Raw genomic sequence first — 23,750 nt, 5'->3', positions numbered from 1 at the left:
TCTATCTCCTATCATTTTTTCGTGATTGAATTTTAAATTTTTATTTCTAATATTAAATTTTTATTAATAAAGGAACGCATATTTTACTCTACAATTTTAAAAGTCGAACAATACATCTCGTGTGTGTGTGTGCCAGTAAGTGTCATTCGACGCAATCGATTTCGCTCCGCAAATTTCTGACTTTTCTAAAGGATCCTTCCTTGTCTGAGCCAAATTGGCACTTCTTACAGAGTCCTGGGGGATCCACAGCTTAGACGATTGTCGTTGCAACCTGCTGTGGCTCTAGTAAGGACATTATAAAAGCAAAAATTCCACCTGGACCAGAGGTAGCGGCTGCGGGATCGAGTGACGTATTTCTCCCATGAAAACAATCCATCAATTCATCGTTCTGCAATCACCCTGATCTGCTCTGTTGTTCAATTGTTGAATAAGCTAGCGCCCACGACAATTACAGCAACATCAGATCAGCTCCAACACTGCTGCTGCACCCGCACTTTATGTATTTATGTTATTTATGGTTGTTTTGACGTGTGGCCTATCGTCACAACTGCATTTTACTGCGTTCAGCGCCATCTGTTGAGTCATAGCGTCGACGGTCATCTACATCGAATTATTTCGGTTATTATCACTGAGAGAAAAATTTCCTGGAGCTCCACAAGTTTTTTATCGCTGAGGACTGACGATCGACACTCTTCGTTAGAATGTCTGCTCGACTATGTGTGATATGTGGTGGTTCCTTAAACCATCGCCACCGCCCGGGGGTATGCTGTTCCATGTGTGATCGGTGGTATCATGGCGGCTGCATAAACCCAAAGATTGACAAAGCTGAAATTGAGAGATTCATGGTTGACGGAGCGAGATGGAGATGCGACACATGCGGTGAGCAGGAGCTTCCCGCTGTTCAGGGATCTGACCTGAACGTGTCTGCTGCTTCTGGTTTCAATGATGATGACATGACGCTCGGGGCTGCTTTTAACAGACTTGATAGACTGGAAAGCCTCTGCAGGGCATTGAAGGTGGAGAATGAGAGATTGAGGGGCGAGGTCTCGGAGCTGCGTGGTCTCGGGACAGATTTACGAGCTCTTGAGTTCCGGCTGGAGGCCATTGCCTGTTGGAGTCTGACGCCTGGTCGCCCCTCTTTGGCGCAGTCCCGGAGGGGAACGGCGGGAGCCTCTGAGTCTATGATGTTTGTGACCTCGAACCGGAACAATGCAGACACCTCTGGAGTGCAGGTGACACCCGGGGGAAGTGCGAGTCCGGAGCAGTCAATACTGCAACCGGAGAAATGTTCCTCTCCGGTGAGAGACGGAGGTTTGAGTGGGCTGAAGCACTTGGAGAGTGGTCCCCCATCGGGTGTGGGCTCCTGCGGCGCTGAGGATATGGAATGCATTGGAAGTAAGCTTCAAGCTATCCTTGACTCAACTATTGCAACCTTACCCCCGTCTCTGGAGTCGATGGGTAATGATCGGCGCTCGTCCGGCGCGGGGACGGTTGCGGACGATCGGGAGGCCGCGTCGGGTAACGGGCCTGGACGGCAGCCTGGGGTGCGCTTTGGTGATGGCGCCATATGCGATCAAGCCCCTGCTGGCGGTGAAGACTTGCTTGGGGCTTCAGATGGGCGGCCATTGCTGGGCTCACATGACGGGAACAGTGAGAGCACGGCACTCCAGCCGGCTCGGCGCGGTGGGGGCTCTGGGCGTCGAGGGCGTGACAACCTGCATCGGCCGCTCGTTGCTGGTACTGGTACAGGTGCTGGTTCTGGTGCGGCTGCGCAATTGCGTCCAGCTTTGCGCGTTGGCAACCGTGAGGACGGTGCTGGTGTATGTAACATTTTCATTACTGGACTGGCACCTGATACTACTGATAAGGAGCTGCAAGATTATTTGCGCTCAATTGGATGTACCGCCAAAAAGTTACATAGAATACGTCCCAAAGCGGGCACTGATGGCCAGTCGCCTGGGTATGTGTCCTATCGGATCGTGGCGCCTTCTGACTTGAAGGATAAACTGCTCAGAGGTGAACTGTGGCCAAAGGGAATTTTTGCGAGGGAGTGGCTTTTTCGGGCCCCAAAAAGATCAGAGAATTGAGGAATTTTTGGCTGCTCCCGCCTCTTCCTCAGCTTCGTCTGGCGGCCTCGAGGACGCACCTACAAACCAGGACTTGAATATTATTATGCAAAATATTAGAAGTGCAGCTAAAAACTTCGATGAGTTTCTAGCCACGATACATGCAAATGGATTCTCACCACATATTATCTGTCTCACAGAGGTATGGATCAAGGACGACAGCTTGCAGTTGTATCAGCTGGAGCACTACAATCTTTACCACCGCTTGAATAACGATCGCCGGGCTGGAGGTGTGATGCTGTATGTGAGAGACAATCTGATCACCGACCAGATTATGTTGACTTTTACAACTGCTGATGTTGTATGCGTGGGTGTGACAATTGGAGAGACTCGCTTCGTCTTTCTATGCATCTACAGACTTCACCGATATTCGGTACAACTTTTCCTTCGAGAGCTGGGCTCTGCTCTCGATTTGCTGCAGGCGACTAATTTATATCTCATGGGAGACATAAACATCAATACAATTAGCCCATCATCTTCAAGTGAATATGAGAGTCTGTTGGCGGAACACGGACTACGGTCGCTTGTGAATGAGCCCACGAGAATCTTTGGAGCGGCATCAACTTGTCTGGATCATGTTTACTGTCGTTGCTCTCCCAGATGGGGGGATGGTGGCGACGCGAGAGTATTGCATTTTGGGATCACTGATCACTCCACCGTTGTGCTCAACGTGGGGGGAGCCTTGAGCGCTGCTGGTATATCTCGAGAGGCAAATGCCTCGAGACCGCCTAAAATCAGGACTGACTACGGAAAACTGAATGCATGCCTCAGGCGCGAGACGTGGACGGATGTTGCTGCCTCAACAGATGTAGACACAGCATTTAGGGTGTTCATTAGTCGTGTGACTGACAATATAAATAAATGTTCCAGTAGTGGAAGTCGGCCGGGGCGCAGCAGAGGGCGATGTCCGATTAAGCCATGGATGACTGGTGACTTGTGCGCAAGGATCCAGAAGAAGTACAAACTGAAAAAGCTAGCTCGCAGGCATCCATCAAATGAGCGCCTCGCTGTGTACAGTAAGAACTACTCTAAAAGGGTTTGTGCTGATGTCAAGAGCGCCAAGGAGTCTTACTATGCGGCGGAATTGGAGAGGGCAGGCAATGACTACGGCCGATGCTGGGAGGTGGTGAATGAGATCACAGGCCGGATGAAAAAAAGATCAGTGATCCAGAGCGTGAGATCTATGGACGGCGAGATGCTCACGGAACGAACTGAGATTTGCAATGAGATGAATAATTTTTTCGTCTCTGCTGTAAGGGATCTGTCCTCTGATGTGTCGTCTGAGCTGACTCACGTGCGGGAGCCGGCGGGTCGCACCTTCTTTCTTGCGCCTGTCACAACGCAGGACGTTATGGATGCAATACGCGGCCTCAGAAGCAAGAGCGCGGCAGGGATGGATGGAATCACCAGTGACCTTCTCAAAAGGATTTCCCTGAGTATAGTCGACATATTGACGAGTCTCATAAACCTCTCGTTTGTGACTGGAAAGTTTCCCGAGGCACTCAAGCGGGTGCTGGTGGTTCCTGTGTTCAAGAAGGGTGACACGCGGTTGCTAAACAACTACAGACCAATTACATTGGTCTCATCGATCTCAAAAGTGATGGAGAAGATTATGCACAAGAGAATTTACGGATTCCTCAGTGATATGAGGCTGCTGTCTCCCTTGCAGTTTGGATTTCGGAGGGGCTGTGGATGTGAGGATGCAATGTTAAGGCTCTTTGGTGAGCTAAGCGAGACTCTCAATCGCCCCAAGGGTGCGTGCGCCTCTGTGCTGTTTCTGGACCTGACCAAAGCATTTGACCTGGTCAGGCAAGATGTTCTTATGGCGAAACTGGAAAATGTTGGCATCCGGGGTGTGGCGGCTAGCTGGCTGGAATCGTACTTGAGAGGGCGAGTGCAGTGTGTCCGGATTGGGGGTGACTGCCTGAGTGCGCCTGAGGTGTGCGAATATGGTGTACCGCAGGGATCTGTGCTGGGTCCGCTGCTGTTTGTCATTTACCTCGATGATTTACTGTGTTCCGACTTACTGGGATCTATCACGGCCTATGCTGATGACATGGCGCTCCTCTACAGCGGCGGAACGCGCGATGAGGTCAATGTGGCCATGCAGCGCGATCTCGCATATATTAGGAGATGGCTGGATGCTCATGGGATGGTGCTGAGTACCAAAACCGTCCTGATGGATTTCGGGCGGGATACCAATCAGCACAATGATCTGGTGAGTCACTCGGCGACCTGCGGGAGGCTCGTTGGCGGGTGCTCGGAGCGCTGCGTCGGGATAGAGAGAGTGCAGCAATTCAAATACCTGGGACTCATCGTCGATGCTGGACTCACTTGGCATGCGCACATGGATGCTGTTAGAACCTCCGTCAGGCAGGTTACTAGGCAACTGTATGCCTTGCGACGCAGCTGCTCGGGAGGACTGATGAGGGCCGTCTATTGTGCGCTTGTGGAGTCCAAATTGCGCTACGGAATTGCTCTCTGGGGAAACGCTGCTGCCACACATATGCATGGCCTCTTGGTGGCTCAGAAGGGTGCCGTGAGAGTCATGTCTTTTGCGCGAAGAACTGATGCATCTGCTCCACTGTTCGCTGGGTGGCGGCTCCTCCCGCTGCGGCACCTTTACGTGGAGAGAGTTGCGAGGTTTGCGGGCGGCGATGGAAATGGGCGATGTCTCGCGCTGGGGGCTGCTGCTGGCGGTCGGGAGCCCTTTAATGTGCCGAGACCCCGGACGGAGCAGTTCAAACGCTCTTTCAATTATTCTGCCCCAATCATACTAAACAATCTTTCCCGCCGTCTGTCGTCGTTGGCTCCTGATCGCGTGGGGAGGTGGCTGTGTGAGGCCAGTGTGGATATGGTCGCGGAGTTGCTGCGGTCTATGTACTCGTAAATGTGCCGAAGTCTTAGTGTATCTTTCTTTGTGTTTATAATGAATGTATTTTTTTGTGAGAGGGCGCCGAGCAGCTAACAACTAGGTTAGGCCCTAAATCTTCCAAATTGTAAAATGCGGAATGAGCAATAAATTGAAATTGAATTGAATTGAATCTTAAAGCAATACAAATGCATGTAATTAATAAGCCAAGTCCTACACATTTATTTAGTATAGGATAAAGCTTTGGCATTAATTTATTTACATGTTTCCTCATAGCTTAGGGCTTTCAAAGTAATTTCTCAGAATTCTCTCCTTAATTCAAGAAGTAAATAAACAAAATTTTCAATATATTGGTTCTTTTTTCTTCCAAAAAAAAAAAGAAAAATCCATAGCTGTACAAAATATTTTCACAATATATTTCGCAATTTCACACAGCACGACTCCTTCCCGCACTTAAAAGCGATTTTGCATCGCAAAGTGACTTTTTGTCATCTCTCCACTCTCCTTATGCGGGGGGAGCTCTCTGTGTACTCAACTAGACTTGAAGTGGATGAACAATTTGGCTTGAACGTCGAAGGCATAAGGGTGGAAAATATGAAAGTAAATTTTATTATGAATTTTTCATCCAACAGCCCCACCAAAAGAGAAGAGGAAGAGCAAGAAAATGGGAAAGACTCTAGCCGGTGGTTGCGTCCTAAATAATGAAGAAACTCATATTTCCTATCGAAAATCCTCCGTAAAAGGGAAGTTTTTTTCTCTCGGGGACGGGCGAGAGAGGAAAGAAATTGAAACGACGTCTCAATAGCACTAAATCTACTCGATTGAGGGAATTCTTCTTCATTTCCTCGAGAGGACCGAGAGAAGCGATAACTTCCTCGGAACACAAGTGCCACCAATTGAGTGGATGGTGGACACAGGGATGAGCTCTTCGTCGTGTAAAAGATGTGTGTGTATGTGGGGGGAGGGAGGAGTGGGTGGGTAGCAAAAACACATTGTTCATCAATACTTAAAGTTGTGTCAAGAGGAGATAAGGTGATTAAATTTCATGGTTCAGTGGTCGGTGTAAGCGGGAATTAATTTCGCAAAGGTGGACTCACTGGACCGAATACAGATTGCAAATATTAATTAACAGCCCGAGGCATTCTGCTTCTCTTACACCTAAATCCGTTTGTGAGCTCTTCGTGGTGGTCTCTTTTGGAGCACAAACATTATATGCTGAAATATTGCCAACAAGATGCTTTATTTATCCTAACATAAGAGACAAGATTAGAAATTTGTTGATGTTAATTAATTCACAGCATCTTTGGACTTCTTTCTTTTTCCTAAAGCAAATATTTGAATAACATTTGATTTTCTTTGCATTAATTTTTACAGTGGTGGTCATAAAATTTTTCACCAACTGGAATTTAAATAATTGTAAAATAAATTTAGTAATATTTTCAAAGGAAATTAGATAAAAATATTTAATTTTTAAAACATAAAAAGAGAATTTATAGAAATATTTTTCAAAGTAAAATACACTTCCAAATATTAACAAGAAAAAGATAAAAGGAGAATTATTACACAAAGAAGTTTGCAAAGAATATAGCGTGGTCTCTCGGCAATAACACGCTCGTACCATTGTGTGTACCTGAATGACAGAGAAAATCCCTAAAAATGCTTCCTGCTTCCTCCTTGAACCCACCGAGAAAATCCTCCCGATGTCGCATTGTGAGAATTATTATTGGAGCTAATGGCCATTGCAATTTGGTGCTATGCTGCAACTTCTTTGCCTCCCCCTGCCCATGGTTGTGTATTTGTGGGGTGGGTGGCATCAGGAGGCGCACATAAGTACAAAAGGAGAATGAACACAATGGGGAAAATAATAAATAAATCCTTGAAAGCAGTGGAAACTAGGAAAAGCATCGAGAAGAATATCCTGGAGAGAGATGAAATCCCATAGAGTGGAGTCCCCATTGAGTTTTGTCTTTGAAGAGGACCACCAGAATACCCCTTCCCCCTCACCCCTCGCAAATTGGACGCACCACCTCATACTTGGGAGAAAATTGTTTTTCAACATTGTTGAGAAATTGAATGGGAAAGGACAAGAGATGCTGCTGCTTCTTCCACACGGTGTCTTGTTAGACGACAAACGAGGAGTGACATCAAAGATGATAACAAACCTTGAAAAATCCTCATAGTCGAAAATTCCATAGTGATTGAGAGAGTGGCAAAGTACATCCCTGGGACAAATCGCAGGGATGCAAGAAGAAAAATAATATACAGAGCAAATGACAACAACAAAAGCAATTTGGATGGGGAAAAGGAAAGACGTTGAAGATGATTTTTTCTTCTTTTTCTCTTCCTGGCTATTGTGAGCTTTTTCTCAGGTTTTTCTTCCCCCTATCCCCCCGCTGTCACTTCCAATTATATCTACCCTGAGAGACATCGCAAATAGTATCCATTTCTCTTATTGCGTCCTCCGGAGGTATAATGGGTGACTTTTAATCACTCTGCACGGAGAAAGGATGAAGAGTAATTATACGAATTGGACGAGGGGATGTCTTCTCCCAAAAATAACCACATTTCACATGTAATTGCAGACTAAGTGGAGAGTCGACGTGTTTCTTCTGTCATTTCCCCCTAAGAAACTCTGTTTAAGAATTCCAGCTAAATTTATAAAATTTATCAACTTTCCAAGACTCTGGAAAAAATTCACAAAAGGAAAATATTCTTCAAGAATAGTTAATTTTCTAATTTATGATTTTATGTCTTATAAGAATTTTGTATTAAATTAATAATATCTAATTAAAATACTCAAAGCCCAAAATCACAAAGTATTTCCTTGAGGAAAATTTCAAAAACTCTCAAACCAAAATTTCAAAAATTAGTTTTCAAAAGTTCCCCCGAAAGTTTAGCTTTAATTTAATTTAAAATAGAACTTTTCCACCTCCGCTATTAGATTCTTAAGGTAATGTCCTTATTCATCTCCATATAATAAAAAGCTCCTCTCTGTAACTCTTCTCCTTTTTGGAAATTTTGTAAAAGCTCTTTGGTAAAAGCTCCCAATTAATATGAATATTAATTAAGGCATATGCTAAAGTATTTTCTCACACACATTGACTATACGAATAACTTTTTATGGGAACACCGACAATTTAGCAACCTTGAACTAAATTTTCCAAGTTGAGAAAAGTTAAATGAAGCTCCTCTGAAGTCCCCCCAGTTCCCCTTAAAACGCGCTTTTATAATACAAATATTAATTAAAACTTACACCAAGCGACAATGTCGTATGCCCCCAAAATATCCCTGTTTGCCGTTTATTCGGTCACAGGATCATTAGATTATGAACAAGGGTATACGACATCCTTCTCATCTATTTAGCATTTCACCGGAAAATGAGGAGACACACCGAGGCAGCAGTAGCAGCACCCCCTTATGGTAGTCCCTTTTTGCCTTTTCATCACACCCATTTTCCCTCGGAGAAACACGGCCAGAAATTATCTCACACAACCTATCTCTTCTATAACAGTGACAACCCCACATTTTGGAGTTCATCCTCAACGCAAATCTGCTCTATCGCAAGTTTCGGCGTTGGGGAATGGAGGGAAGGAGGAAATTCTCTGTCCATGTAAATTGTGATAAATTGGACCTAATAATTGCAAGAACGACAGCCTAAATTCACATTGGTTGGGGGGTAATTAATAATTTTTTTTTACTTCCAATCTGTTCAACCAAAGTTTTGGGAGAATCTTCAGAAAATTATGGGAACAAAATGTTTTCTGCAGAAAAGATTTTTTTTTAAATAAAAGATGTTTTTTTAAATTAGGGGAGAGCGGGGTTAAAAAAGTCACTTAAGGGTTTAGAAAAAGCTCAAAATATCATATTTCCCAAACAGATAAAGCGAAATGTATTGCTCAATTCTTTAGGAAATTTACTGCCCTACAACTCTTTCTCAGATCATTTTGTTCTATCTAGCTAGGAAATATGATATTTTAAGCTTTTTCCAAACCCTTAAGTGACTTTATTAGCCCCGCCCTCCCCTATTATTAAAATATAACTAAGAGAGCACTTTTCCTGCTTTTAGATTTTTTACTTTAATTTTTCTTTAAGCATTTTTCATTTTAAAATTTTTTTAATTTTTATATTTTTATCAAATTCTTTTCTTTTCTTCCTAATTTTTTTCTGAATTTACTTTCATGAAAAGAATAAAATCAAAATAAAATCCTTTAAACAAATAGCACCATCTCTTGTCGATAAAAAGTTCTCTTCTATGACACGAAGATTTACTTCCTCTAATAATATTATTTCCGTTTAATTTTCTTCTTTTTTTTTCCTCAATTTTTCCATAAAATTTGCAACCCTTCTCTGGCATTTGGTAGCGTATTTTTCAAATTTAACCCTCGTTGTCATCTATGGTAAAAGGTGACACGACGAAGGAATTCAATTGAATCGTCATGATTAATTGATACAAATGAATCACTTTGTAATTGTTAACCCATAATTCATACAAAGTACCAGGAGCTTTTTCCATCAAGTCTGGGGCCTATAAAATATTCATCTTTTTCCTGTTTCATCTTCCTTTCACGCCATGGAACATTTCACGCGCGCGCTATCTCGCCCCATTCAGTCTCTCAAGGGGGGCAACGGTGTGTGGCACGTGGTGGTTTGAGTTGGGAAAAGAAGATTAAGAGCTAGTAATTAGTCTACCCCAGTTGGTTGTGGTAATACTTAATTTTACCTCCTCACCCCACCCACATCTATATAGCAAGTTGATTCGGGAATACACTTTTCATGGGCATTGCTCCTATGGGAGAAAGCCAAACATCGCGCACAAGCAGATTTAAAAGTAATTAATTTTGCAAATTGACGCAGAAGTTTGATGATTTGCAAAATACGGGGGGCGGGGGTGGGGGTTGGAACGAAAAAACAAACTTAAATGGCATTTCATCCCTCTTTTAGAATGGCAAAAGACGCCCCCCTTTTCATGCTGCAAATCCACACCTTCGAGCGCGGAGACTTTTATGGTGAAGAAAAATGATTGACGTTGGAGAAATATCGAAGGAGTGCGTGCAAACATATTGCGTAAACGTCGTATATTTCGGGAAAGGATTGTAATTAATCCCCCAAAGGGTATTAGGGAGCATGGGGAGTTTTGTTATAAATTACAGGAGAATTTGTGTGTGTATATTTATGTAAATATTTTGGAAGCAGCCTACAGTACGTAATACCATGATTCTGTCACATTAGATTAATGATTAAATTAATTCACTGATTTATTATTGAATGGAAGCCACGTAAGCCTAAAATATTCCATAAACTAAATATATACATTATTGGTGAAATACGAATACCGTATGTTTGGTTTCCCAGCACTCTAATCCAAAGGGAAAGCCACATTTAAATGTATTCTTGGTGAACTTTGCGGAATTGTGACCTATAAGCTACATACATTCCAAATTTTGAGAAAAAGATGAGTGTCTAAAATAAAATTGTTCAAAAGAACTTTTGAATTTCTTTTAAATCTTAAAAATTTCTTTATCTTCTTACGAAGAAATATAATAAGAAAACAACAAGAATCATTGAGAAAGAAATACCAACATTGGTAAGCTTAGAAGTTTTCTTGAAGAAAATCCTCCTCATACAGCAAATGCACACGTACAATCGATGATTTTCATTGGAATGGCATTCGTGTGTTGATTTATCGTCAAGTCTCTTCGTCAGTCTTTGCTTGGAAATAGAATTCCTATGAATTCCCCACTCAGATTGCATATCAACTCTCACAGAAATGTTCCTTTAAGTGCATTCATAAATATTTGCGAATCACTTGAGGAAAATGCGAAAAATCTTCAATCTTCATTCACAAAATTATTCTCCATGGCTTTTCCATTCGTCGACCCTAAACGTCTAAAGGAATAGAAGAAAATCTTTTGAGTTGCTTGTGCTTGAGGAGATGGCAAAAAAAAGGAGTAAAAGTGCTAAAAGGCAATGCCATAAAACAATTTTAAGTCTGCACATCAAACTGCGAATGTTGAAAAAATGTCTGCATTGCTGAGAAAGCCCGACATTATTCAAACAGAATTTTACTTTCATTGTGACTTCTTATCTTACACAGTGAAAAGAATTAAAGAAAAAAAAACACAGCTTCCAGACTGAGAGGAATCACATGAGGGGAGGAAGTGGTAGACTTTGCAATGATATCCACTTTGGGGTACTTTTGTGTTGATGGAGTAATTAAGTCGGAAATAAACTTACAAACCATTCATCTCAATTCCTTCTGAAAAATCTACAGGATGATGAAGGAAAAAAAAATAGTACAAGAACCTTTCCACCAGGGAGCCAAGAGCACACACAGAGAATGCAACCCCTGTGAGTTAAAAGTTTCAATCCAAGAAGGGGTTGAAAGGGGAATGGGGAAGTAAAGCATCTGGAAATACTTTTCAAGTGCAGAGTAAACTTTCTTCGTCCCTGACACGACTGAATTATTGAATATATTCTTCAGGAACCCACCCTGTGTATGGACTTCAAATAGGGCAAGAAATTGAGGAGTGATTGTGCCACCATTTTGCTCTATAAGGGCCTTGTATTGTACTTCCAAAAGATTCACAACACTTCAGGCTTCTGTGTATAGGTGAAAATTGAAAAGCAACAACATGCTTTAAAGTCTGGCTGGGGGTGGACTTTTGAAGTGGATTCAGAGATGCTGTGTAGGGATTGAGAAAATCCTTAAGAATAAAGGTGAAGGTAACAATCTTTTTTTTTAGGAAGTGTGCAAGAAAGCTAAGAAAAGGGTGAGATTTGAAGAAAAAATCCCCAGACAGTTTTTTCTTCTGAAGAATTCTTTTCACAAAAATTACCCCTAAAGGCATCATGAGGGTTAAAACCGTACTAATTAATCATTTTCCCCATTTTCCTCCTTTTTACCTGAATTTCCTGCCGAGAAAAAAAGAACAATTTGGTAACAATTCCTTGTAGCGTGACAATACCGATAAAAGACCAAAAATGTGCAACAATTTTAATGCCTTAAAACACCCGCAATTTTATTCCTATAGTGCCACACTCTCTCTCTCTCTCGCACCATTCCAAAGTACCTGATCTGCTGTATTTTACTTATCCACTCGAATACCGTGTAAACAAGAGTATGAGAAAAATTTACAACTTTACACATAAACTCTTTTTTTTTCATTGCAATTTGTGCAAATTAAAAGCTACCCCAAGTTGCACCACGTACCACCAACCCTCCTCCCATTATTTTCATACAACAAAAGGGTTGCAGTGTGTTGCAAAGAAACTTTTGGATAACTTCACGTATACGTTAGAAAAGCTTCAAAATTTTCCTTTTGTGCCACGAACGATGCTTGAAAGGTAACATCGCATATTGGGCAATAATTTCTTCAGCTTATTAGTAAATCTCATAAAAGGAGTTTCTATTGCAACCACATATTCTTCCTTACGGCACTGCGGGGTTGAAATTTTATTTGTGTGCACAACTGCACGTGGAGCTTTCTTAATCTCTTCCACTATATATACCACCACAAGCTAAATTTTCTCATTTCACCCCCACCCCCCTTTCCGAGAGAAAAAGAGCTTTGGCACTTCTCCATATTTAGTGGAGAGAGCCACGAGGTGGAAAAGTCTTGTTTACACACATTGTTTCACCCATGAAATTATGATCTTCGCTGGGGTGGAAATTAAATTGAATTACCGATTCAAGTATCGTTTCGGCTTTTTGCGTTGCACACCCATTCAATTTATATACGCCCCAAAGTTTACAATTTACAATTTCATGCTTTATCCTTTATAGTTTCCTTTTCAGTTTATTTTCTTCTTCAACAGAGGTTGAAATACGCGATCGTTCCATGCAGAAAGTTCTCATTCCTAAAAGCTGATATAATGACTTTTTTTTAGCAAGAAATAAAATTCACAAGCAATACTTTCTAAGCATTAATTAAATGGATTGTTTCTTGCAACATTATCACTTGTTTTACCAATACAAAACATCCCTTAAAAATAAAACAGAGATTAACTTGAAGAAGAAAATGAAAAAAGGACAAGGAGGCATCCATCACAGTGCTTTAGGATGGGGGTGTGGGATGACCAGAAAAAAGGGGAATAAAAATGAGCTCAGAGTGGGAAGAGATGTAAAAGCATTCTCAAGTTCTTTGGGTGTGTAATTAATTAGAAATCTCCATGTCGCTGAACCGAAGGAGCGAGATGATTGTGCAAATTCATGAAATTCTCGCAGTTGCTTTTGCCGCGCCACAAACTGGAAATCATCTCCATTTCAGATTTCGATCCTTTTTGGCCATTCACATTCATTTCATCCCCGCGCCTCCCCCAAACAATCGATTTTCCATCAATTTCCCTTCATCTTGAACATTTTGTTGGAGGGAGTTTAAGGGTGTGTTGAACTCGGACAGAAAGATTGCAAAGAAATATCCCATTTATGAGATGTGTGCCATATTAATAAAATTCCTTCCACCCGAAAAGGATATCATCCCATTAACCATTTGAGGAATCTTCCCGAAATATTACATGGAAGAGATTTTCTTCCTTTTCCTTCATGGGAAAATAAAAATACAATTTATTGATATTGTGGGTTTGAAATAAGTGGCTTCTTATGTGTTTTTATTTGATTGGTGGCACTTTTGAATGCTAGTCGCCATTTTGAATTTTTCCTAAATATGTTTTATTTTAGGAAAAGTCTCAGTTTCTATGTATTTTTCGATAAGATCGCGTGCAAATGAAAGAGAATTCAGCGGAGATTTTCTAAAGTGATATAACCTTTATTTAAAAGCAAATAAAAAGGGTAATTTTTTATCTTAAAAAATCTTTTTCATGACTTCATGACAGGATTTCCACTTTGACATTATGTCCCCTACAACGACCTTTTTGCAACTTTTGCAGGAGTTTCGAAACCACGGAGAGTGTGACAAGATAATAAATAACTCTTTCCGCCTCAGTACTATGAGCTAATTGTGTCAGAAAAGCTCGTGTATACAGGTAGTATTTTTTGTGCCTTCCGCACATATGGGTAGAATTGCTACGGAAGCAAAAAAAACATAGGTGAGGATGACCTACATTCAGGTGTGTGCTGGACGAAAAAATCCTCACATTGTCATTTCTAATTTATAAGTAAACTTTTGGGTTCGTTGTTTTCGTGATTCCTTCCCTCCCATACCCTCGGAAAAACATGCGGCCATATGGGCAATGTGCGGTGCCAGAAAATGTCGCGCTACATCATCAAGTGCCAAAGCTACACCCCCCGGGGAAAAGCCCGCAGAAGGGAAAGTTTGTCCCTCGACCAAGGGAAATTGTGCATGACGACAAAAACAGTTTAATCCTTGGTTGAACTTTCAATGTTTTTGAGAAAATTAATTTCAACGGGTTTTCCTTGTTTTTTTTCCCCAACAAATGAATCTTTTTCATCGGGAAAAATAATCAAGAATACTTTATGAGCTTTTATAGGTATGTTGGTAGTACACTTAATCAATTTGCAGGCTTAACTTTTATAGAATAAAATAGTCCATTTACATCATGAAAACTAGAGCAGTGTGAAAAGCTCTAAAATTATCATGCTTGTGTACAAGACTTTAATCCCCCCCCCCTCCCCCATTTGGTGCACACAAGGCAAGCTGCACACGGGGCAGGTGATGAGAGTGCCCAAATAAGCCGGTAGGACCTCGTGCCAGAAGGAATTTAATCCAGGTTGGGAGTGAGGGTGGTGAGTGTGAACCAGGCGTGGGAAAAAGTAGAGAGAATGGAGTGGAGAGAACATGGCAAGTACATCTCCGGGTGGATATTTTATGCAAAAACAGCATACAGATGCAGTGTAGACAATATCATCGTGGCAATATGGTGTTGTTTGTCATGATTTCCATCATCAACTACCCCCCCCCCCTGTACACGTGGAGCGGCGCACGGGTATGAGTGCCTCAACCCCATGGGCACGGTGGACGATGTTTCACAGCACCAGCCGCACTTAATGTCAAATATCCCAAGATTTATGTGCATGTCCACCAGTTTGTGTGCAGATATTTTACTACCCTCCTCACACATTTTTCGCCACCCTGCATTGCCACGATTTTTATTGCAGCAACCCTCACTCGTGTGAAGAGAATGTTTGTAAGTAAAACTCACCTTATTGTGATTTGACGACTGATCCCCTTTTGCTGAACTTTTGCTGAATTTTGATTCCTAAAAAGAATGAAATCAATGGTGAGTGAACAATACTTCCAACTGTGGAGGAGAGTTTTTTCTCCCAATTCAATGAAGAATATAAGAAAATGCTAAGGCAAGGAGGTGAAATAAACACTTTCTGATATCAGATATCCCATGGTTGCTGCAACAATGGATACTACACCGGAATTGTATTACCCACTCTTTGCACTTGATGGTATAAAAAAGCACACACAAAATAAAGTTGATAGTGTGAAATTTAAGACCAAACGAAACTCCATGTACGAGCAAAGAAAAGGGGGAACAAGAACCGCCAGGATGGAGGGAAATGAAATTCAAGCAAGTGTAAAAGAACATTGAATTTGAAACTTTTCCTCTGTGGCATGAAATAAAATCAGAATAATTTTCTTTTGTGTGGTTTCTTATCAAAAAGTAATCAAAAAAAAAACTTCCACTTTCTTATTAACTTTCTTATTAATTAACTTTTAATTGCCCAAAACAGATTACATAAAAATTAAGTAATATAATATTTTCCAATAAATCTCCAACCCACCATCCCTCCCTCCATTGAGCCCAGTTCGTTTATATGTATAAAAAGCTCATGCCCAACTGAACAAAAGAAAAAACATATTTCAAAAAAATCTCTCTCACTAATCATTCCCATAATTTTCTTTGCGAGACCATGCCAAATTCCCCGCAAGTCTTATTAATTTCTTCTCTGACCTATATTCGCGTTCCTGAACCAAAAAAAATTGCCGCCCTTAAAGAATAAAATATGGGTGAAATAAATTTCCCTGTGTGGATTTAGAATTTTCACTAATTAAGTATTCTTCTAATTTATTTCTGGGAAAAGCAAAGCTCCTCATTCTCTCTCTCCTGTGGGGGTAGGTAGTAAAGCCATTTTGAAAGCTTACGAGGAGGCTTTTCTCTGCAATATGAATAAATTACATTGACCCACAAAAAGAGTCAGACATATATGGAAAATTGCAGAGAAAATATTTTTCTTTTTTTTTGCTAATGGAGGGGGTTAGTCAATATAAAGTCATTCATCAACATTTTACCCCAAAAAGGGGGGTTTGTATAAATTTAATGTGTGTGCGGGTCACGGTGGGATATACGATGGAGCTTAAAGGAGAGATATTTCAGGCCTCATTTTCGACGGAGCTGCAATGGAAATAAACTGGGCGGAAAAACGACGTGGGATGGTAAATGTTAATGTTGTGTGCGGAACATTAAAATTCTCTTTAAAATATTTTTTTTACCATAAAAAATAACACAATTCCTTGGACGTAAAAAAATCCACTTGCCCCGAAGGGATACAGTGCGTTGCAGATGGTGGGTGGATGGGAGTAAAATATGAGGTCAGAGGGCCATCAATTTGAATTTTATGGTAAGGTCATTCAGTATACATCTAAAGCAACTCAATCGATTAATAGACCTCCCCGATGATGACGGTGTGGCGTATATTTCGGAATCCCTTCTGACATTTTCATTGATCCCCCAATATAGGCAGCAGGGAGTTCTCTCTCTCTCTCTCACCTCCAGCTTCCCAAATACACCATTCTTCGACATGCTTGTTCCACATTTTACTCGTGTCCCAAAATATACCTGGTGGGAATCACCCAGGCTTGATGTAGACTCCCCGAGAGGTTTATTTGATATATCAACGCTTCTCCTCCGGGGGGTAGGCTCTCCGAGAGACTTTGAGGTGTTCCATATTTGGGATTTACTAGATGCACAGTGGTTGGGGGTGGAAACACTTTATTAGAATTGGGGCGGAGAACTTTTCATTACATTTCACCATCAACCCCTCTGTGTGAGGCAATTTCATCCCAAAAATCTCACACTGTCTCCGCATGAAGGGGGCAATGGGGACGTATAAATATAGATAAAAACCCACCCTCCCTATATATTTTTCACCGCTTTTTGACGCATTGCCCGAGGTGGGAAAGTCGGCTTTTTCCACATCTATCACCTCCTTTAACATGCTTTCAATTAAATAAAATAACCCCTGAAATGTTTATAAATTTAAACAGATTTTTCATTAAGAGGATTTTTTCCTCAAAAGGGGAAGGGAAGTACAGCAATATTCTGCTGAGTTTGTAAAATTATTTTTTTTCTTATTTCTACTTCTATATCGACTAAGGTATATAAATTGAGAAATTGTCAACCTCTCCAGTGAATTATATAAAGTATAAGAATTGAATTTTCCAAATGTTTTTTGGCGCAGAGATTTTTGTGTGAACTACTAAACACAAACTTTTTAGTAATAAAGATTTAAGAAGACAAAACTCTTTTAATATTCTCAAAGGAAAATATTAGTAAAGAAATCTTCCAAATTCAGGATGAAAAAGAAATAACTTAATACAATCTAATACTCTTGTACAAAGTAAGTGAAAGTATAAAATTAAATACAGTCAAGCTCAGAGCTATTTTCATTTGAATTTTGCACCCTCCTCCCCCCCTCCAGCCCCATTACCCAAAGTGAGGGGATGAAAATACAATATTCAGTGAGAAATTGTGTGTCAAGGGAGTGTTGCGTGGCTGGAAGAGGGGTTGAAGCGAACAGTTTTAATTTAAAATTAAATCGTCTCCATTTGGGAAAATGTGTCGCGGCGACGGTAAATTAACAAACACCACCCACACTCCGTGGGGGGACCACTGAGAAATGGAAACGTGTTATTTGGCAATTAATGTCAAATTTGCAGGCCTCGCAATTCACACCCCACGCTGCCATCGTGTATACCATTCTTGTCGCCTCTGAAAATATTCATATTTAAAGAGGGACAGAGAGAGAGAGAGAGAATAATATGCTACTTGCAAGATTCCTCCTACAACTTTTCATATTCATCAGTCATGATGGGGCGAAGTAAATAATGCCCCAAAATGATGTTTGGGTTCTCCTCTGTGGTTTGCAGAGGGCTAAAGATTGACGAAGTGTCTGGCAGTGGAAACGTCGTATAAGGAGCTGTGTGATGGGCTCAAGAGAGTTGTGTTGGTAAATGGAGACAAAAGAGGATGGTTGGGATGAAAAATGAGATGGAAAATTCTCAGCCCACAAAGCATCTTCATGATTAAATATTTATGACAAATAGATGATGACATGCTTCCCATCAAATTTATATTTGGCCAGTAGCAATTTTCAACCCATTTCCCAGTATTTTCAACAACATTTCACAGCACATTCAACAATTTTCTTATTTTATTCGTTATGCTGTGAAAGTAAAGAGAATTTTCCAATTCAAGAGTGGATTAAAATTTAATATCTCAAGCAAAATTGACCAAAATACTTTTTCTTTAATTTATTTAAGCCTGCAAATAAAATGCAGAGCTCTTGAAGAACATTCTAAAAAAATAAAATTCAGTGTGCAGAACATAAATCTGGGTTAATCGTTAAATAAACATTTTGTCCCGAAATTTCACTTCAAAGTATCTGTTGCATGGGAAAATAGGATTCTTCATGCAAAAAACAATTCAATCTCTTCCTCTAGCTATTTTTATATACTAAATTTAGTGAATCCAATTAAAAGATTTGCATGTTGAGCATTTTATTGATTTGCGATTCGTTTTTTTTTATCATTTTTTTTAACTAATTCAATCGGCACAGTTTAATGTGATTCACATTTGATTGAAACTCCCCCCCCCCCCTAAAAACGGCCTTTTGTGGCTGAATTTCAATTTGGTGTTTTTTTCATTTTGTATTCCAGAAGTACCCGCATAAATCATTCTGAAGCTTTACAACTGTGTGAGCATAAAAATGCCCATAATCACGATTTTTATGGTTTTCAGAATTTAGAAATGTTCTCATTATATTTTATTTATTTTTTGCAAATGATGCAAATGGGTGAAAATTAATTTGAAATGTGTGAGTGAGAGAGAAATATGTATAAATACATCAACATGCTGGATACGGTGAAGTAATTAAATGTCCGAAGAGATGTTAAGAATAAATAAATAGAAAAAAAAAGAGTTTGAAGATAATAAATTCCGCCCTAAGTAAATATTTTCTGTGATCACCATGGATATGCAGGCATAGACGTTGTATTGAATGGGATAGTTTTTCTGCCCTTTGGGGAAATAAATCTCACACAGAAGACGAGAATAAGGGAGTTAATTAAAGCAAAATTATATAGGAAGGAATATTCGAAAAGGGATGTGCGATGAGCACACAGTGCCAAGTCCTTTTACCAACGTTAAATGCCCTGTGTGTATGTGACTGTCTACCATTCTAATTTAATTGTAATGCATTGATGCGTGTGAGGTATAATTAAGGTAGGAATTCCGTGTATGTTAGATGAGTTTCCGAGATAAATATCATTCACCTGCACTTTATGATTAAATGCACACAGAATAATGCATTTAGTGTATCCTCAAAATGAAACTCTATGCTGCATCACCGAGTGTAATCTATTTTATCATATAAGTCTGCCACTTGTTTTCACTCCCCCACTAAATACAGGCTTAAACACTGATTTCATGTGGTGGGAAAAAGGCACAACTATTGTCATTGATAATTAATTTATTTTTAAATTATATAAATCAGTAAAAAAAATTATCTGACAAAATACTTTAATGGTATAAATTTTGACAATCATGGAATAACTTTCTTAGTTAATTCTCATTAATTCATCATCGAAAATAAACACAAATAATCCTTCAGAAATTTATGTTTTTTCTTGTTCAAATAACCCAAAAAATTAACTTCAAAGTACCTTATGCAAAACATTCCAAAAAAACCAACTTTTGTAAAAATTCATTAAATACAAAAAAAGAAATCACAAATAACTACAAGGCAAAAAGGTTTTTAAACTATAAACTACATACATATAATTTTCAATTGCATCACCCGCGGCCCTGCATGAAAAGCAAAATGCAATGATTTTATAGAGAGAGCACAACATACACACACACGGGGGATGAATCTAAAATTAATGAAATTGGAATTACATTCGAAAATTTATAGTGCGACATGGCAGAAACTTGGAGATTGTGGTTTTGGGTAGATTTGTAATATGCAATTTCTGTTTTGTGCATATTAATTCCCCAAACTGCCAAATCCTTTTTCCCACCCATGCTGTCGCATGAATATTCAATTAAATTCATCGTATATATCCTTGAGAGTTCGTGGAGGAATAATTCAAAGGAATAATTGCCCCATATTGAGTCAGATGAGTGAGAGGAGAGAAGAGTTTCTCTGACTGAATGCAAATGATGCCCCAGGAATATTTTTTGCATGAATTTTCTTCTCGACAACATAAAACTCCCTTTTGCAGAGACAGTGTGAGGACATACCAAAAAGTTTTTAAAGGGCTTATGTTCTCTCGCACCAAGGGCAAAAAGGGCAACCTTCCCCTCCTCATGACCATTTTCTTCGTGTGGAAATTTTCTTTTTTGGTTGTGTCTCTAATTCTGTGAGCAATTTTAAACTTTTCTCATGCCCTCGCCCCCCAAAATGGTAATACTGTGTGCTAAGACAATTCCAGTGAGCACCCAAATACATCCCCCCCTGACACGCAAAATGAAGGATCCCACAGAGTTGGAAGGACGACGTCTCGAAAGGCAATGATGGAAAACAATCTGCAAATCTCAAGATAACTTTGTGCCATTTCTTTTCTCTCTTCACTTCTCACATTTCTCTGTTTTAGGGGCCTTTGAGAATTTTCTACATTATTGCGCCCTACATTTTACTATTCACTTTAGGGTTGGAGGTGGATAAGAGATGAGTTTAAGTAGTGAAACTTTGGAAAAATTTCATGAATCAGTTGAAAGTTTTCGTTCTTTTTTGAACTGAGAATTATTTATTTTGAGCATTTTCCTAACAGCAGGTCAATTTTCCATTCTTAATCTTCTTTTAATACTTTTTTAGAAAATAATTATTGCAATTTTTTTTCAACTCTAAAAAAAACATTCTAATCCCAAAAAGAAAATTCTTGGAAAATTTGAGAAGTTCACTATATGGAGGAAAAGTTCTAACTTGAATTATTCTCATTTCACTTTGTCCAGTAGCACAAATCCAAATGAAGATTCTTGTGTTGTCAGTTGAAATGATAGGCTGGTTGCTATTATATCGTAAAAGCAACCACCCCCTACTGAGGAAAAGCTCCCCAAATACAATGTGGAGAGTGGGTGGAAATTCTGTGTGGAAATAGGAAAAGTTTTCCACATCCATTGCAAAAGCCGTATCACCACCCTCCTGGGGAGTCTGTGATGATAATGATGATGATGATGGAGAATTGGGCCTCTGGGAATATTGAATCTGCGTGAAAGAATGCCAATAGCGGCGTGCCGCGAAATCGAAAAGAGATTTGCGACAGTTTTGCGGGAGGGATGAAAGACGTCATGCGATATCAATCCCAAGGAGAAAGATTGGCAGACACATCAAATAAGATATTCGCCCATGATTCCCATGGAGTTTTTTTTTATTAGATTTCTTTTTTGTGCTGGAAGCACAAACAATCGATTTGGTAAGTTCAATTAACATTTATCGTATGCCATGATGGGTGGATTTGGCGCATTTAGAAAATTTCTCACGTTTTATTCCTTGCTGCAGTATACCCATAAGGGGGATGGCCTTAAGTGTATTGAATTGTGTAGAGAACAATACGAAATTCTACTTGATTTTTTTCTGCAAAAATCGATACAGTCAGGAAGATGAAAAAAAAATCATTTTGTGAACATTTTCTTAAAAAAAGAGAAATTTTCTTTTCTTGAAACTGAAATAAAAACATTTAGGATATTCAAAAATATTTTAAATTTTAATTCCAAACTGAAAGGAATTATTCCAGCCACTCCTTTTGTAAGCATCCTCCTCTTTAGCAATGAATTTATTGAATGAACTCTTGACACAACTGAGGTGTCATTCACTTTGAGCAGTTCCAACATTTTCACCCCTCATGAGGTTCGCAGGAATTTCCATTTATTTACACGGGGAAATTGTGCAGGAACGGTCTAAAGTTTCGAGATGGAGGAAATTCCACTTTTACTGCCCTTGAGTGGGCTCCCCATGCGGGTGGTGGGCTTTCAATCAATAAACGAATTGGCCAAAGTGGATGGGTAATTGCACTGCATATGACTGTGCAAATTAACTCACGTGCATTTTGGTGTTTTCCATGTGGGTGGATGGCACTCTCTTCAATGTGTAGTACGTACGTATTATACAACATGTCACCCAAAATGTTCTACATAAACTTATCGTGTTCTTGGGCTTTATGCCCCTGAGCGAGCATACAATGCTGTGATAATGTAGTTGAAACATGCCAAGGAACAATATATAGCATATGTGTTGAAAGCTAAACTATTTATTATGAGAAGGGTGGGGTGAGGAGGGTTTTCTTGTCTTCTGATTTATCTCTAAAAATTAAAATTAAAATTACAATTAAATATTCCTCAAAGCTCCTTCAAAGTTATGTCAAAATTTCTTCTAATTCAAAAATTAAATTTTGACAGGATTCTGTCTAATATGCTTTATTTTTTTTAATGTAGCAAAGTAATCCATTATTTGAAGAGCTTTAAATAAACCACATGTATGTAAGTCCCATGTCCTTGTTAGGAGATACATGAAAAGTGTTTGTGAGAGAGGGAAAATTAGCATAAATTCAATATTATGTAACAAGTTAGCATGAAAATGAAGGAAATTAAATTTCAATCAAGCTTTATGTGAGATTGAAATCACATACAATGTGAGAATTGTGGTGTTTATTTCCCATGGAAAAGCGATGAAGTCAAGACATATGGAGATGCAAAACTTTGTTTCTCTGACTCAATTTACACAAAACCCCCTTCATCTCCTCCTCATACACGGACCCCGGTAAGAATCTCTCACATCACGTTTAACATGAATTTGCCATCAGAAATGACTTTACCTCAATTGACTCTCTAACTTTCCTTTCCTGTGTCCAATGAGGGGATTGTTGGAAGCACAGAAGGAGGACTTGTATGCCAAGTCAATTATTTTATTTAACATCAAACACCATCGAGAGTTGCACACAAACACAATCAATTAACTTCTCTCACAGTTCTACCTTTCACGCTTTGACTCTTCGATTGTGAACTCTGCATATTGGGTTGTACTGAAAAATTTGATTTTTCCATTCTTTCAAAATTAAAAAGAGTTTATCTAATTCTGTGCTCTGATCTTCTTAATCGATTTCTTATGATTTTTGAATGTGAAAAATAAAATCTCGAAAAGAATTTTCTTTAAGAAAAAAATAACTTTTGCTTGCCACCCCCTACATTCGACATATCCAAGGTATATGAATATGAATTGTGTAAATAAATAACCCCATCAATAAAGAACATCAGGTACCTACCAAAAAAAGAGGGAGAAAAATCATTTCCATCGTATGCTCAATCATTTTCCCTTTTCAACGACATACACCCCCAAAACTTTTCCCCAATGGATTTTTCCCATTCCCTCTCTACATTTCCGTAAATGCGAAAAGACTGTCGAATGCACAAGGAATGGGCGAAGGTACTTTGGGGAATTTCTGAGACATTTTCCCAAATACCACGTCATTCATGGCGTCATCTGTATCAATTACACATTTTCTCCTCAAAGCATTTTATACTTGGCACCAGCTTTTCAAAAGAATTCC

General features: G+C 39.6%; 2 protein-coding genes across 6 annotated transcripts in view; both read right to left on the bottom strand.

Annotated features, from left to right (window-relative positions):
• The window catches only part of LOC129793109 (EGFR adapter protein-like), a 90,393-nt gene that overhangs the window by 22,349 nt on the left and 44,294 nt on the right, over positions 1 to 23,750 (bottom strand). For 3 of the 5 annotated variants that reach the window (XM_055832754.1, XM_055832756.1, XM_055832755.1), the window contains one exon: positions 15,118 to 15,174. The exons of the other annotated variants lie outside the window; for them this stretch is intronic. The gene's annotated coding sequence lies outside the window, so the exon portion shown is untranslated. The remainder of the gene's footprint in view (positions 1 to 15,117; positions 15,175 to 23,750) is intronic. 5 annotated transcript variants of the gene reach the window in all.
• Positions 127 to 2,902, bottom strand: LOC129793112 (uncharacterized). Its single transcript, XM_055832764.1, has 3 exons — positions 2,246 to 2,902; positions 1,438 to 2,146; positions 127 to 1,371 (listed from the first exon to the last, which is right to left on the bottom strand). Exons 2-3 carry the CDS (start codon positions 1,565 to 1,567, stop codon positions 902 to 904), a joined length of 600 nt encoding a protein of 199 aa, XP_055688739.1. The 5' UTR covers positions 1,568 to 2,146; positions 2,246 to 2,902; the 3' UTR covers positions 127 to 901.

Source organism: Lutzomyia longipalpis, chromosome 3, assembly GCF_024334085.1.
Source record: "Lutzomyia longipalpis isolate SR_M1_2022 chromosome 3, ASM2433408v1".
In the NCBI taxonomy this organism is placed as follows: Eukaryota; Metazoa; Arthropoda; class Insecta; order Diptera; family Psychodidae; genus Lutzomyia; species Lutzomyia longipalpis.
The sequence above is the reverse complement of the archived record's forward strand: the minus strand, read 5'-3'. Positions and strand labels throughout refer to the sequence as shown.

What these genes read in the sequence shown, in the direction of transcription:
- LOC129793112 (XM_055832764.1), bottom strand. Translation starts at nt 1,567, where the DNA reads ATGGCGCCATCACCAAAGCGCACCCCAGGCTGCCGTCCAGGCCCGTTA. An exon ending in CATCGACTCCAGAGACGGGG is followed by an intron (nt 1,372 to 1,437) that starts GTAAGGTTGCAA and finishes CCATATCCTCAG; the next exon opens with CGCCGCAGGAGCCCACACCC.